Raw genomic sequence first — 16,240 nt, 5'->3', positions numbered from 1 at the left:
TGCTTTCTCAGCTGCCTGGCTGCCTGCCGCCATCTTGGCTGACAGTTAATTTGCATATACTCACTGATTAGCCAATGAAAAGGGTAGTGGTCGTACGCTAATTACCATGTTTCTCTTTTATTAGTGTAGATAGTTTGCACTCTTATGTTTAGTGCTAAAATTTTAGTTTATTTTTGTATATGGTGTAAAGTAAGGATCCATTTTCATTCTTTTGCATGTGGATAGCCAATTGTCCCCACGCTATTTATTGAAGGGACTGTTTTCTTCCCATTTTATGGTCTTGGCACTTTTGTAAAAAATCAATTTAACATGCATTCAGAGGTTTATTTCTGGATTCTCTATCTATTTCATTGGTTTATATATCTGTCTTTATGCTACTACCACACTGTTTTAATTATTATAATTGTATAATAAGTTTTGAGATTGAGCAGTTTGAAATCTTCAATTTTGTTTTCTTTTATCAAGAATGTTGTGCTATGCAGAGTTTCTTGAGATTACATATGAATTTTAGGAGGGATTTTTTTTTCAAAAAAGGCACCTTTGGGATTTTGAAAAGTATTTATACCAATAAATCTGTAGACCACTCTGTGAAGTATTAACATTTTAACTCTATTAAAGTTTTTCAACCCATGAACTCAGGTAGCTTTCTATTTATTTGTGTCTTCTTTAATTTATTTAAGCAACAATTTATAGTTTTCAATACAAAAGTACATCTTTTACTTCTTTGGTTAAGTTTATTCCTAAGTATTTTTATCTTATTATTGTAAATGGCATTGTTTCCTTTACTACCTTTATGGATTTTCCATTTGTAGTTCACAAAAATGCAGCTGATTTTGTGTTAGTCTCTTCTCTGAACTCTTAGAAGCCAAGAGCCATGCTGTATTTGTATTTTTGGAGTTAATGTAAAAATAATAATTGGAAGTTTTTAATATATTTTTAAAATTTTCCATTGGCAATAATGTCTATTTTTTGTTTTTGTTTTTCTTTTCTCTCTCTTTTCAGGGCTCTGCCAGTGCAACAGCCTCTCCTCCAGTCTCCACCCCTGTCACGGGACACAAGAGAATGGTTATACCAAACCAACCCCCTCTAACAGCAACCAAAAAGTCTACATTGAAACCGCAGCCTGCACCTCAGACTGGGCCCATTCCTGTGGCTCCAATAGGGACACTAAAACCCCAGCCTCAGCCAGTCCCAGCCTCCTACACTACAGCATCCACCCCTTCAAGGCCTACCTTCAACGTGCAGGTGAAGGCAGCCCAGCCCAGCTCACATTACATGGCTGCCCCTTCACCAGGACAATTTTACGGCCCAGGGTCAGGGCACCAGGGCTATAACATTCAACCAGTTCCTGTTTCTGGTCAAGGTCCACCTCCTCCAACACGGGGAGGCATGGATTATGCATATAACCCACCCCCAGGCCTTCAACCTGAGCCTGGGTATGGGTATGGCCCTAACCAAGGTCGCTATTATGAAGCCTATAGCCCAGCAGGGCCTGTGTATGGAGGCAAAAATGACTCTGATCCTGCCTATGGTCAACAAGGTCATCCCAATACCTGGAAACGGGAACAAGGGTACACTCCCTCTGGGACAGGAAACCAGCACCCTACTGGCATGTATCCAGTTGCTGGTCCCAAGAAGACCTATATCACAGATCCTGTTCCAGCCCCCTGTGCACCACCACTGCAGCCAAAGGTAAGATACTCATTGGCATAGTGACAGAAATAAAGGGCTGCCTATCTTGGCCAGCCTTCCCCAGAAAGCAGAGCCTAAGGCAAAATATGTATGTGCTCTTTTAATTTAATTAGAAACTACAATGCCAGGGAAGCAAGAATGAAGTAGGAAAAGAAGGAGATTCCAATAGGGATATGGGTTTATGTTACCAATATGGCTATTGTTTAGTACCTGTTGCATCTACTTGTTCAATCTTGAAAGATCATCTACCAAAAGATCATATGAACTCTAGCAACTCATGGTAATCTTTTTATGGTGGCAAAAAGGGGAAAATGATTTATCTTGTCTCCTCTTGAACCAAGTTTCTCTGTGAGTCAGACACTTCCTCACACTTAGACATGCATTTACTTGGGCACCAAACAAATCTGTAGCACCTCATGCATTACAGGGACAGGACATCAACAGGTCTGGAAGTGAGAAGTATGCAGGGTAAACATGAGGTGAGCTTCTGTCAGGTTGAGTTTATGAGACAGTGGTCAGAACTCAAGAAAAGTTGGTACCACAGTGGCTGCTAAGACACAACAAGTGGCCAACAGCCCAGGAGACAGGTGAGGCCAAGGGGATCTAAGGTAATGCAGACACCTTGTCTAATTTCCTTTGGGAAGAGGTTGCTGCAGTATAATGGCACTTGAAACATGAGGTGAGCTTCTGTCAGGTTGAGTTTATGAGACAGTGGTCAGAACTCAAGAAAAGTTGGTACCACAGTGGCTGCTAAGACACAACAAGTGGCCAACAGCCCAGGAGACAGGTGAGGCCAAGGGGATCTAAGGTAATGCAGACACCTTGTCTAATTTCCTTTGGGAAGAGGTTGCTGCAGTATAATGATAATGGCACTTTCTTATCACCCCTTGTCTATCCACATTACAGATCCTGCAAGAAGAATCTTACTCTCTAGCCTTTAACTCTATAAGGCAATTTAAAAAAATCCTTTATGACAGTTTTCTTTTTCATTGTTTTATTTACTTGCAAGCATGTATGTCTTTTAAGTAAACATATTAAGTTTCTTCCTTTGAATACGTAAGATATGATATTACACATACCTACTCACCTACCAATTTGATTTTCCGTGATAACTAGAACCAGCATGATGATGTGTCCTTTTACCATGACTAGAGGAACCAAGGGGGAATTACTTGGAAGAAATGAGATGGATAAACCAAGCTAGGTTTTAGCCATTGGGTTGGAACAGCGGCCTCTTTTTGTTTCATTTACAGCTGTGAGAAATCAGAAATAGTTAGAAGCTGAATGGTAATTTGGGGGCAACTTGGGTAGAAGGACTATCTATATATTTTTAATCCTTAGCACATTTGACATTGTCAATTTACAGACATATTCATTCACATTTTCAACATTATAACAAAAATGCCAGGTCCTTGTTCTCCAGGAGTGTGTTTACTAAACCACTATTTTCAAATGAAAGTATGTGCTCTACTAATGGTGCTCCAAAATGAATTCTAGGGTCCTTAGAGGAAAAGAACCCTTCCCCAAAAGTGCATCCTTTATATGAATACCCTTTACATAAAAGTGGTCCAGCCATGATGTTTTCCAACTTAAAGTTTCCAAGTTAAGTGTTTTGGAAACATTGCTCTTGGAAAGCTTTTTTTTTCCTCTAAAATCCCTTTATAAAAATAAATGTCAGTGAGTTTGTTTGTGTGTTTGGTTTTTAAATAAAGTTTGTCCAAAATAGTCAACCTGGGTAGCCTTGCCCTTTGTTAACATTACAGTGTATTAACATTAGTCCTTCCTGGTTCCCAGAGCAAACAGGTCAGAAAACAATTGCATTATTCAACTTTATCTCATGTTAGTGCAACTGCAATAAATTCCCCTATGGAAGAGTAAAATTTTGGGTTGGGATCATTGACACTAACATTTAAGCTCAACTAGCTTAAATGCAGTTTTGCTCCATCCAAAGCAATCTGACTTCGGATGGTCCTAATGGAAAGTGATAGGCCCAAAGTTGTTTTAGGATCCTATCACCCTCACCTGGGGGAAGCAGACTTGAGATATATGTCTAGCTGGAGAGAATAATCTTGTGAGAAGTGGTAAGTTAGTCTTTGAGTTTCCTGTTTTCCCATCATGTCACTGGCACTCTGGAAAGCCCCTCTTCATTCAACATTGGAACCAATCCAGTGGTGCAGGAAAAGAATCAATGCCCAATGCACTGCCTGGATCTAAGATGCTGGGTCCAGCCACATCACTAGCATTTGGACTTGGCCAATATACTCAGGGTAATGGAGCGAACTTTCATTAGACACTCACCGGAAAGCATGAAATTTTATTTTCCTTCTTTTTGTAATTATTCAGGATGATCTGTTATTATGGTTTCTGGATATCAGTGAATCCCACATAATTTAAATTTTTTGTTTAAATATTTGTTTTTCAACAGTGTCATGTGTTTGAACATTACATTGTGCATTTTAAAAATGTGAAAATCAAATCATGTACTTTTCTCTGTGATTATTAAGGAGAGTGGTTAGAGGTTGATATTTAGCCATCTGTCTTTGTTTGGTGAAAGGGGAAGGAGGCTGATGAGGCTACAGATATATTCTGTGTTGTGGGGGCACTAGTGACAGAGGGGATGGGCTCTTTCCCAGTTAGTCTTTGAGCAGAACACTGCTCCTATTCAATGGCACCTGTGCACAGAGGACCTTATTGTCCCAGTATTGACTCTGCTTAGCTTAGTGGTGTGACTACTGGCTGGAAAAATGAGCTCCTAAGTCTAATCCCAGTTTCTCCCGTGACATTCCTCTTTCAGCTTGAGGAAAGCCTCTAGACCTCTTTATGTCACGCTTCTAGCCTGGGTAAAGTGGAACATCATCTTCTCTAATTAATTAATGACTGCAGAGGGCTTGGAAATTTCCAAAGACTGAATAATTGCCAAGTGAGGACTGTTCACTTTTCACTGGCTTTCCTTTCTTTCCATTTTTTCCTCACTGATGGAAAACTTACCTTCATGCCTTACAAAAATGATCTTTTGTTATGTTGAGACAATTCTGAGGAATTTGGCCTTTAACTCATTAAGGATTTTTAAAAAAATATATTTTATTGATTTTTTTACAGAGAAGAAGGGAGAGGGATAGAGAGTTAGAAACATCGATGAGAGAGAAACATTGGTCAGAGCCTCCTGCACACCCCCACTTGGGATGTGCCCGCAACCAAGGTCCATGCCCTTGACTGGAATTGATACTGGGACCCTTCAGTCCACAGGCTGACGCTCTATCCACTGAACCAAACTGGTCAGGGCAAGGAATTTTTTTTAATGAAAGAAATAAAACTCCCCTATTCTTGACATTGAGCTGCTTTAATTTTCCTACATCATAGAGCAGTTTAAAAGAAGAGGAAAAGGAGGGTAAGGGAAAAGGCAAGAAAAAAAAAAGAAACAAAGACGAGAAAAATGAAAAAGAGAATGAAGAAAGGAAGTAGAAACAATCAGAAACTGTGAGACTTGGGGGATCATGATTAGATTTGTGTTCCTGTGTGCTGAGCAGTGAATTTGCATACCACAGTAGACCATAATATGTTTCCTGCACCATCTGAGCTGAGTTCCTTGAAAAATATTGTTATAAGCAAGTCTATAAAGGGGAGAAATGTTCCCTTCTCACTGACAATCCTCTTAAAGAAATAGAGGAAACTTTTCTCTTTGCTGTTTTACTAGTATAAAAGCTAATACCTGCATGTTGTTGTGTGGTCCACGGAACTCTTGTCCAATGCATTATCTTCACATTCCTGGGATGGGTGTTTTCTCCAATATTCAGAAGGTGAGTTAGATGAAATTCCCAGAGCCAGGATCTGAGGCAGTCATCACTCTTAGGTCCAAAGTGGCAGGGCAGCTCTGGCACCCACTTCCTTGTCTTGAACCTAATCTGTGTCATCCTATGGTCAGGTAAAAAGACAGCGATTTGCCCCATACTGTGTGAAAGGCACTGATGCTGTACACCACAGAAAGATCTAGAGGCCCATCTATTGTGGGGATTAGGTTAACTTCTGAAATCATCTATTATTAAAATGTCCTTGAAAAATCTTTCAGGAAGGTGAGACCTTGGAGAACAACAAACTACCTTTCGGTAAACCTAACAAAGTTGTTGTTGTTAGCTCTTTCAGACTTAAGACAGATCATTGCTCATCATTTACTTGTTGAAACAGGGGATATTTTATAGGTCAGAGAAGAGAGCGTCAAGGTAATGAAATCCCCGGGGTGAGTGTTGAAGAGGCCCTAAAACCTGTAATTCATTAAGATTAAGAAAATCTTTGAGAATGTTGATATAGTAGCATTTCAGATATTCAAGGAATATTAAAGTGTTTAACTCTGTGTGTATATGTGGAAAAGAGAAGAAAAAATATATATATATACTATGTATATACACTATGTATATACACTATGTATATACACTAGAGGCCCGGTGCATGGATTCATGCACCAGTGGGGTCCCTAGGCCTGGCCTGCGCGATCAGGCCTAAACCAGCCCTCTGACATCCCCTGAGGGGTCCCAGATTGCAAGAAGGTGCAGGCCAGGCCAAGGGACCCCACCGGTGCATGATTGGGGCTGGGGAGGGACCAAGAGGAGGCTCCAGGGTATGTCCAGCTCGTCTTACCCAGTCCTGATGGTATATTGCAAAGAATTGGTGGTACTTTGAAGAGAACTATCTTTATGTTAATTTCTGTGCTAAATCTCTCTCAATTTTGGGATTAGAGAAAGAAAAGTAAGAGATATAAGGGCAAGAAGGATGGATGTGGATATATGCCTCAAGGCAATTGACAGTACCTAGACATGTACTGTGGAGATGAGAATGGTGACAGTAATATTAGTAATTTTATGCAGGGCTTCTTGGTTTCCATAGTGCTTTGTGAACCTCACAAAATCTATGTGCATTAAACACAGATGTTTCTGTCTCTCTTGTGCTGATGAGGGTCACCGAAATAAGATCATATTTCAAGTTTATGGGAGAGCCATAACTCTAAGCCAGGTCTTCTGAAAGTTGACCTCGTACTTCCCCCCTGGAAAACCATGGATCTGGGCATCACTCACCATGGCCCACATCACAAACAGACACTTAAACAGTCTCAGGCAGTTGTGGTGCAATGTATGAGATCAACAGTTGGAGGGGAAGCACCCATTAAATCCCTGTCAGGCACACAGGCTTGAGGCCTCGGGGCTGTGCTTCCTCTTCCTCATCATCCATGTACAATTTGTCCCAAGGTTCTTTCTAATTTTATAATATCTCAAATCTATTTCTTATCTAAATCCCCCCGTGGCTGTCCTAGTTCAGTTCTCATTTCTCACCTGCACTGTTGAAATGTCTTCTTAATGGGTATGTCCACTTCTAATCTCTCCCCATACCTATTCATTCTACAAATGCTACTAGATTAATATTTCTAAGCATAGCTCTGCCTTGGTCATTAATTGCCTTTTTAAAAATTTTCAGAAGTCCCCAGCAACTTGTGGAATAAGTTGAAACCCCAGCCTGGATTTCCAGTTTTATCTTACTTTTTTAAGTATCTAGGCTTCCAGCTAAGAATTTATATTACTAGTTTCTCATCTCTAATTTTGGTCATGGAGCTCTTCATGGAATACCTCCCCAGAACTCCCCAAAATAAATAAAATATTTGCACATTCAAATGTGATCCAGTAAGAACAAACTAAAGTTCCCATCTCTCTTGTGAAGCATTTTCCTAAAAGCAAGTTGTATTTTACCCTCTCTTATAGATGTCTTCACACCTTTCATTATACTAGAATCAATTGTATACCTGACTTCCACCAACCTATACCCCAGCATGTATTAGACTTGGAGATTTATGGGCTAGAGATGGTATCTGAACAACCCTGGTTTCCCCAGAACAACTAACACAGTACATAATGCATTCAACATGAAAATGCCTGAAGAAACTTCCTGTGTCCTCCTAAAATAAGAAATAAGCAAAATTCCAAAACTGAAACCTATTTTACCAAATCAGTTAAGGTGAGCTCAATAACACAAATATTGTCACATCGGCAATTCAGTACCCACAGTAGCAAGACAATGTCTCAAGTTCACTGTTGCTCTAACATTTTACTTTCCTTCTGGGATACATATGTTTATGTGTATGTTGTATGTACACAGGGACATTTTTATATTTTGCACTTGCCAAATGTTCATGGAATTTGTGGATTCCTATTTTAACCAACTTTTTGAATTTTAATTTATATACAATAACGTGTCCATTTTAAATATATAAGGCAGGAAACTTTTGACTGTATGTGCCTGTGAAATCACTACCACAATCAAGATAGAGAACATTTCAATGACCCCCAGAGCTACATGGTGCCCTGTTGTAGTTAGGGCCCTTTACCCTCAGCTCTAGGCAATCATTCTGTTTTCTAATATTGGTCATTTTGTTCCTTTCCTGAATTTTATTTACATGGGATCATACAGTATATACTCTCCTAACAGCCCCCCCCTGCCAACCTGGTCATAGGCAGCCATCTTGTGAGGGTGTGAGGGTCAATTTGCATTTTACCTCTTTAGTATATAGGATATACTACTTTTTGTTTATTCTCTGGATTTGAGGGATTTGTGTTTTTTATTTTTTCATTTTGAGTTATGAATGAAGCTGCTATGAGCATTCAGGTACATGTCTTTGTACATACATAGTTTGCATTTCTCCTGGATAAATAACTAGGAAAGGAATTGCTGGGTCATATAGTAACTATTTAACATCCTAAGAAACTCTCAAACTGTTTTCCTAAATTTACCAGTTTATATTGTCACTAGCAAGTGTGTGAGATGTCTACTTGCACCCAATCGTGGTATTGTCACTCTTCTTAATTTTAGCTCTTTCATGCTGCGTAGATCTATCTCACTATGGCTTATAGTTGCATCCTTCTTCTGGACTAATGATCTGGAGCACTCATTATTCATCCACTTATTGGACATTCTTATATCTTTTTTTGTGAAGTGTCATCAAATTTTTGGCCCATGTTAAAATTGGATTATTTCTTTTTATTGAGTTGTGAGAGTACGTTGTATGTTCTGAATAAGAGTTCTTAGATATATTCATTGCCAATATTTCTTCCTAGGCTGTTAATTGACTTCCATTTTCATTATATTGTTTTCTGAAGAGAAGACATGTTTAATCTAATGAAGCTCGATCACTTTTATCATCTATATTTTGTGCTTTTTGTTTCTTTAGCTCTGTTTGTCTCCTCATGGTCACACACATTTTACTCTATGCGTTATTTTAACTGTATAACACTACAAATTAGAGTTATGGTTCACTTCAGTTTAAGGTCACTTTTTCCCATTGGAATATCTAGTTCTTTCAGCATGAAAATTTATTGAAAAGGCTCTTCTTTTCCCATTGAATTACCTAAACACCTCTGACAAAAATCAATTGACCATATATGTGTGGATCTATCTGGACTCTCTCTATTCTCTTTGTTACCTCATTTATTTGTCCTTTGGCCAATGCCACATTATCTTGATCACTGACATTTATACTAGGTTTTGAAGTCAGGCAGTGTCCATTTTTTATCTTTGTTCTTTCTGAAGTGTTTTGATTATTCTACATTCTTTCCAATTCCATATAAATTTTAGCATCAGCTTGCTACTTTCCACAAAATAACCTGCTATGATTTTGATTAAGACTTCATTGATTGTGTAAGTCAATTTTTAAAAAGCTGTTATCTTAACAATATTGAGTATTCCAAACCATGAACATGATATATCTCTTATTTTATTTATGTCTTCATTAATTTCTCTCAAAAATTTATTGTAGCTCTGAATAGATGTTGTTAAATGATCCCTAAGCATTTTACATTTTGGATGGTATTGTAAATGCTATTTTTAAATTCAGTTTTGCACAATTGCTTACCATTAGTATATGGAAATACAATTAATTTTTTTAATAATGACCTTGTATCTTATGACTTACTAAATTTAATAGTTTTGCTTTTTTTTTTTAATTCTCGGACTTTTCTACCTAATCATTTCATCTGAAAAAGCTTGTTGAGTCAGTTGCTCATTGCCTTTATTGATAAGTCTATCCATCAACTTCCTATGTTTGGAAGATTTACTTCTTAATTGAAGAAGAATTTGTTTCCCACAAATTTGAAGGATACAAATTGGGAAAAATAATATAAACCTTAACTCTTCGCTTCTCTAGACCAGCCTAGTGAAACTAGAAGGTACCTTCAGAATTATTAGGTTATAAACCCTCAAATTTACAAATAAGAAAACCAAGGCCTAAAGAGTTATAGTAAGTGGTAGATTTGATTAGAAAATTAACACTTCTTCCTATATCACAATTCCTCTCTATATTGCTTCAAGACCAGTGAGATCAGAAGTAATAAAGGATCTTTAAAAGTTGTAATAACTGTTACCAAAAGGAGCTTATCCCTTAGCCTAAGTAAGGCCTCTTGATAATAGAAAAGGCCAACATTTTATGATCTTTGTTTTGTTTTACAGTTGCCCCTGTGAAAGGACTAGTTCTTAGGGCCTATTTGATTTTGTCTAAGATCATGATTTCTTCTTTTCATAATTTAAGAGTTACTATCAAGATGGATGTCCTAGTACGCTAGGATGTTTGTGAATATTTATTCATTTTACTCATCTTGTCATTTACAGAGATTTATATATTTAAAAATATCCCAGGTCCCTAACCTTCCTAAAAAACTAAACAAATGATTCTAGCAAAATGTAACTTTTTGTGTTTACAGAGAGAACTTACTTCAATTTACCAGTGTTTTGCTTTTTTTTTTTTAGTTCTATAACAAAACAACCACCCAACTTATGCATATGTCCCTTTAAGTACCTCATTTCCTTCTTGGCCATCTACAAAAACTCAGACTGTCTTATTTCAGAGGATAGACTGTAGTTGTTCTCTTTCCCAGCAGACAAAGAAGGTTGATGTATCATGATTAATGGTGAATATAAAAATGGAGAAAGATTTTACACACAGAGTATTAGGAATTATCTCATAGTGAAAGTCAAATACTTAACTTTCCAAAAGTGCCATTGTCCCAAAAATAAACATTTACTTGTTATTTTAGCTTCTTGATTTTCTGGACTATGGAAAATCCAACTTTTAGATATACTCTTAGCATATAATATGATGGTTGTTCTAGTTCATCCTCAAAATTCAGGGAACATTCTTCAAATGTACAATTACAATTTAGTTTTTTTGTTTTGTTTTGATTACATAAGGTTACTTCCTAAGTAGCATTTTTAAATATATATGAATAATATGTAACGTTTTTATAATGTCTTACAAAATTCTCAAAGCTTTTATGTATCTGGGCAACTCTATAACATGTCCAGAGGCAACTTGCCTATTGTTCTACTAATAAGAGATGCCAGAGGAGGATGAAAACTTAGGTCTTTTGACTGCCAGCTCACTGTTCTTTCCACTCCATGACACTTGCCTCCATTCACAGCTCTCTGTGTTTGCATGTGTCAGTTCATTGTACAGTTATCTAGTTTAAAGGATATAACATTACAGTTGAATTTCTGGGATATCACTTATATTTAACACTAGAGGCCCAGTGCACGAATTCTTGCATGGATGGGGTCTAGCTACCTGGCCCCAATCGGGGCAGATAGGGGCCGGGCCTATAGGGAGGAGGAGACTGTGGGAGGTTGGCTTGTAGGCCCGACCCTGATTGGGGGGTGGTTGGGGGAGGGGCTGTGGGTGGTGGGCCGGTTGGCCCCATACTCGATTGGTGTGGGGGGCCACCGAGGGTGGAGCTGGATGCAGGGAGGGGCTGCGGGCCGATAGGGGTGCTGGGGGCTGATCAGGGGTGGGACTGGCCATGGGGAGGGGCTTTGGGTAGTGGGCCGGCCTGCCCCTCCCCCTAATGGGGTTGGGGAGCTGAGCGGGGGCCAGCGGCCTGGAGAGGCACCATGGGTGGTTGGAAGGCCAGCCCTGCCCCTGATCAGGGTGGGGGGCCGATCTGGGGTGGGACCAGGCAGGGGGAGGGGCTGCAAGAAGTTGGCCAGTCAGCCCCACCCTATATTGGAGTAGGGCGGGTGATTGGGGTGGGACCTGCCAGGGTGAGGGGCTGAAGGAGTTTGGCTGGCTGGCCCTGCCCCCTATTGAGGTAGGGGGCGGTCAGTGGAGGGGCCGTGGGAGGTTGGCCACCGGCCCTACCCCCAGATCGGGTGGTTCACTGGCTGCAGTGAGTGTCATAGCGACTGGTCGTTCTGGTCGTTACAGTGTTCCAGTTGCTGGCTTTTTATATATATAGGTTATTTGAAACCCAAGATTTATTCAACATTTTATCAAGAGTTCAAGAGTCAAGGAGTTACAACTATACGGTTATACCCTAAATCTAAGTTCAGGATAACAGGTCTCCTTCCTGTTTATTTTTTTATGTACTTGTAGGAGAAGAGGGTGTAAGTGTGATAGTTACATTCTTAACTATGGATCTGTTAGGTATTACTTGATTTTCATGGTGCCTACATGCAATCATTTTTTTTTTAATTTGCCCAAAGTTACTATAAAGATATTCATAATTTCTATTAGAGGAACTCATATGAAGTCTTCTTGGATTACAAGATTTATTTCTAATAACTCATTGGAGAAGCTTGATCATTCACCCAATTCTTCTGAAATTTTTCTTACTGCACTTTTTTTCTCTTTATGATAATATGCACCTTATTGGATATTTTAAATATGTAACAACATTATTGAGCTATAATTCACCTACAATGGAATTAACCCATGCAGAATGTACAATTATTTTTAGTACATTTATGGAGTGTACAACCATCGGGATTTCCTGGCCTCAGAAAGAAATCCCATCCATACCCATTAACAGCCACTCCTCATTGCCCCCCAGCCCTCCGGGGCTTTCTGAATCTGTAGTCTTCCAGACCCTTAATTTTCACCTTTGATGTCTATTTAAAATCTATTCACTTTTCACCACAGCTACTGGTCCAAGGCCCATTCCAACTTGTTGCTCTGCTCTTTTACCCTTGTCCCACTTTACTTCATTTTCCCTGTAATATTTATCACATCTCACATGTATTTCAATGATGTTTTTTCGTTTCTCTCCCCCTAGAATGTGTCATGGAAGAAGCGATTTTTCTGTTTGGTTAGTTGCTATAAAGCACAGTGTCTGGAAAGTAGTAAGTCCTCAGAAAAAATGTGTTAATAAAGGAATGAGAAAGTGCTGAGCACAGAATCATTCCTCTTATAACTTTTTATCCAAATAACAATTATGTGGGAAAGGGTGTGAAGCCTTGAGGTTCCCCAGTGCATAGCACTCACTTTTTGTATGATTTCCCTAAATTTATATTCCCACATACCAACCCTCCACTACCTTAGCTTTCCAGCCCTCCTTTTTACACCATGTGTTATCTATTTTGATAATGTCTACATTTCTAGAAAGACTAAAGTATTCAAATCAAATCTGACTTTGAGCTCCCAACTCCAAGTTGAGTTGAGTGTGATGACAAATGTGGAAGTGCTTTCTGACTATAAAATGCCACATCCACATGAGAGATTATGACTATATTTTGAAGGGTTTAGGCTAAAAGAGGGGGACTAAAAATCTAAGTAATAGATGAGACTGTTAAGTATTTAAAGCTGTATGTATTACATTTTTCATCTATCACTCTGTCCTGCCGGGCACTAATGAAACAACCGGCAGGGTGCTGATTGTGATCAGTGGGCTGTGGAATGGAGCTAAGCAGAATGTCAAAGAGATAGAGTCTACTCTAACTCATCACCTGAACCTCAGAGAGGAAAGTACTACTGAGCTTTGAGAGATGCAGGGCAAGCTAAAGACCTCCTCAGAGCCAAAGTACTGCATCAGCCCAATGTCTCCCAGTGAGAAGGAAGGACTTGTAGCAAAACCAACATTGACTTTTCTTTCTAAGAGTGATATAATTTCACCTAAAATGTGAACTGCTGCTAAATGCCTGGAGTAACATTGTTTTGTGTAATTGCATGTATAATTTGCAATGTCTATGAAGATCTGGTTGGAAAAGGGGAAGGGAAAAGATAATGTTAAAATATGCTGCAAAACCCAGCCCATTTATATCTAAAGTTTACAGTCAGGCAAAGTGAATGTTCCATTTCTAATTAAATTTGCCATTGATTCCACATGAGCCTGTTCTCTGAGAAGATTATACAAATTAATAAATGCCTAAAACTATCATTCTTGAAACCTTTGGGTAGAACATCTAGTTGCATTCCTAATGAGTGAGCCTAAGCCAAGTTTATTTGGAAATCCCTATTTGGAAAGCCATGGAAGTGTGAACTTCATCACGTGAAAAGCCCAGGACTGTTCAGCCTTCTGTGGCAGTTCTATGAGTCCTAGTACCAGGCTATTAATAGGGAGTCAATTACATGTGTGCTGCTGCTGCTTTCTTTTTTTCTTTCTTTCTTTTTTAACTATATGGATAATAATTAAAAAGACCCCCTTTTTAACCAAGAGGTTATCAGGTGAAGAAGTTATTGGTTTCCATTTTATATCCTATTTTTTCAATGTTTTTATCCACACTTAATGTTAACCTTCCCTATTAAAAACAGAAGTCTGTTTTTTTATTTTTTATTTTGAGTGTTAACCTCTTCTAAAATCAAAAAACAAGGCCTAGAAATTTAAACAAAATTTCCCAATAGTCTTCTGGAACCTAATAATTACCTCAACAAATTTGCTCAGTGATGGGGAGTTCATAAATTTTTAAGTGGTCCGATATGAAGTTAATGTGTTACCATTGGTTTTCTAAGGAACCATCTTGTCCACTCATAGGAAATGAAGACCCAGAGAATGACTGTCCAAGGTCTTCCAGCAAAAGTAGTACTTTAATATAATTTTCTGAATTTGGGAGGTTGAGGATGATTCATTGTCTACATTTGATAGTGTTTTATCATTGCCTTTTACAAAATAACAGTGAACATTTTAATGCAATACATTTTCTTATTTATTGTCTTACTTGGTCCTCAAAAAATTATTGAGATGGACAGAGAATTAATAATTATTCTATTTTACAGATGATGACACAGTTTTAGAGAACTCAAGTCATTTCCCAAATTTTTCACATTGTATAAATCATGGAATCTGTATCTCTTGTCTGTAAAATCCATAGGATGAAACATGTGAACTGAAACACATTGCAATTGTTAGCTTTTCTGTTCGAAGAATGCCCCTTACAGTTGCTAAATATTTAAATTAAAAATAGATAATTCATTAAACAGGGCAATGTATCAAAGAGTTGGGCTGATCTAGTCATTTCTAGGTATTCTTCACTATTCCATCTGAGATGAATCTGTAGATGACTCTGTCAGAGATAAGGTTACACAAACCTCAGAAGCCAAATAAACCTTTTGGTTAAATGATTCAATTCTATTCACCATTTAGTAGTTACTACAATATAAATGACTGCTCACGATGGAAAGTGTTTGTAAATAAAGTATGTATAAAAAGTAATGGTTTCTGCCAAATGGCATTGCCCTTAGCTACTATAGTTAATACACCCAACAGTGAATAGTGAGAATATTGTGTGTGTATTTGGGTGTGTGTGTGGATATATTCCAATGTGGAACCTAAAGCTTTGAAGTTTATAACTTTCAAGAAACCTCTTTAAAAAAATACAAAATTATGACCAGAAAATTATTGCATTAGTTTCCTAAGGCTGCCATAACAAAGTACCACTGACTGGATGTCTTAAACAACAGAAATTTATTTTTCTAATGGTTCTGGAGGCTAGAAGTCTGAGATGAAGGTGTTAGGGGGGTTGGTTTCTTCTGAGGCCTTTGTTTTTAGCTGTTAGATGGTCATCGTTTGCTTGTGTCATCACTGGGTCTTACCTCTATGTGTGTCTGTGTCCTGATCTCTCTCTCCTTGTCTTATAGGAACATCAGTCATATTGGATTATGCCCAACCTAATGATCCCATTTTAACCTAACTGTCTCGTTGAAGGACCTATCTTTAAATATAGTCACCTTCTGAGGTACTGGAAATTAGTACTTCAACATATGAATCTTGGGAGATGACATAATTCATCCTATAGCAACTAAGTAAGAAAATTAATATTTCAAATGCACCTAATTTTATTTTACTTTTTAAAATTGACTTGAGAGAGAGAAACATCAATTTGTTGTTCCATTCATTTATTCATTCATTGGTTGATTCTTGTATGTGCCCTGACTAGAGATCGAACCCTACAACCTTGGTATATTAGGATGATGCTTTAACTAAGGGCATACCTGGCCAGGGCCAAAACACAATTTAAATGGATTATTATTAAAAGTTTGGAAAAAATTATTTAATCTACACAACATTTTATTGGTGACCGTGAAACTTAAGATGATTATCAAATTTAGGGAAATTATTCACATTTATTTGTAAGCTGTTACAAAAATATGTGAGCTATTGGTAAATTCTATTTTGTGAAATTTGCTTTAAAAATAAAATCAAGCCCTCGCCAGTTTGGCTCAGTAGATAGAGCATAGGTCTGCGGACTGAAGGGTCCGAGGTTCAATTCCTAAATTCCTGTCAAGGGCACATGTCCAGGTTTCAGGCTCAAT

The 16,240-nt window shown here is 38.2% G+C and overlaps 1 protein-coding gene across 8 annotated transcripts in view; it reads left to right on the top strand.

Moving 5' to 3' along the window:
- Positions 1-16,240, top strand: part of LPP (LIM domain containing preferred translocation partner in lipoma) — a 698,664-nt gene that overhangs the window by 445,449 nt on the left and 236,975 nt on the right. For all 8 annotated transcript variants that reach the window (XM_014547744.1, XM_014547746.1, XM_014547747.1 and 5 more), the window contains one exon: positions 1,003-1,692. In XM_014547744.1, the coding sequence (XP_014403230.1) occupies positions 1,003-1,692 (690 nt within the window). The remainder of the gene's footprint in view (positions 1-1,002; positions 1,693-16,240) is intronic.

The sequence above is a fragment of the Myotis brandtii genome, unplaced genomic scaffold (assembly GCF_000412655.1).
Source record: "Myotis brandtii unplaced genomic scaffold, ASM41265v1 scaffold483, whole genome shotgun sequence".
Lineage (NCBI taxonomy): Eukaryota > Metazoa > Chordata > Mammalia > Chiroptera > Vespertilionidae > Myotis > Myotis brandtii.
This window is presented reverse-complemented; position numbering and strand designations above follow the sequence as displayed.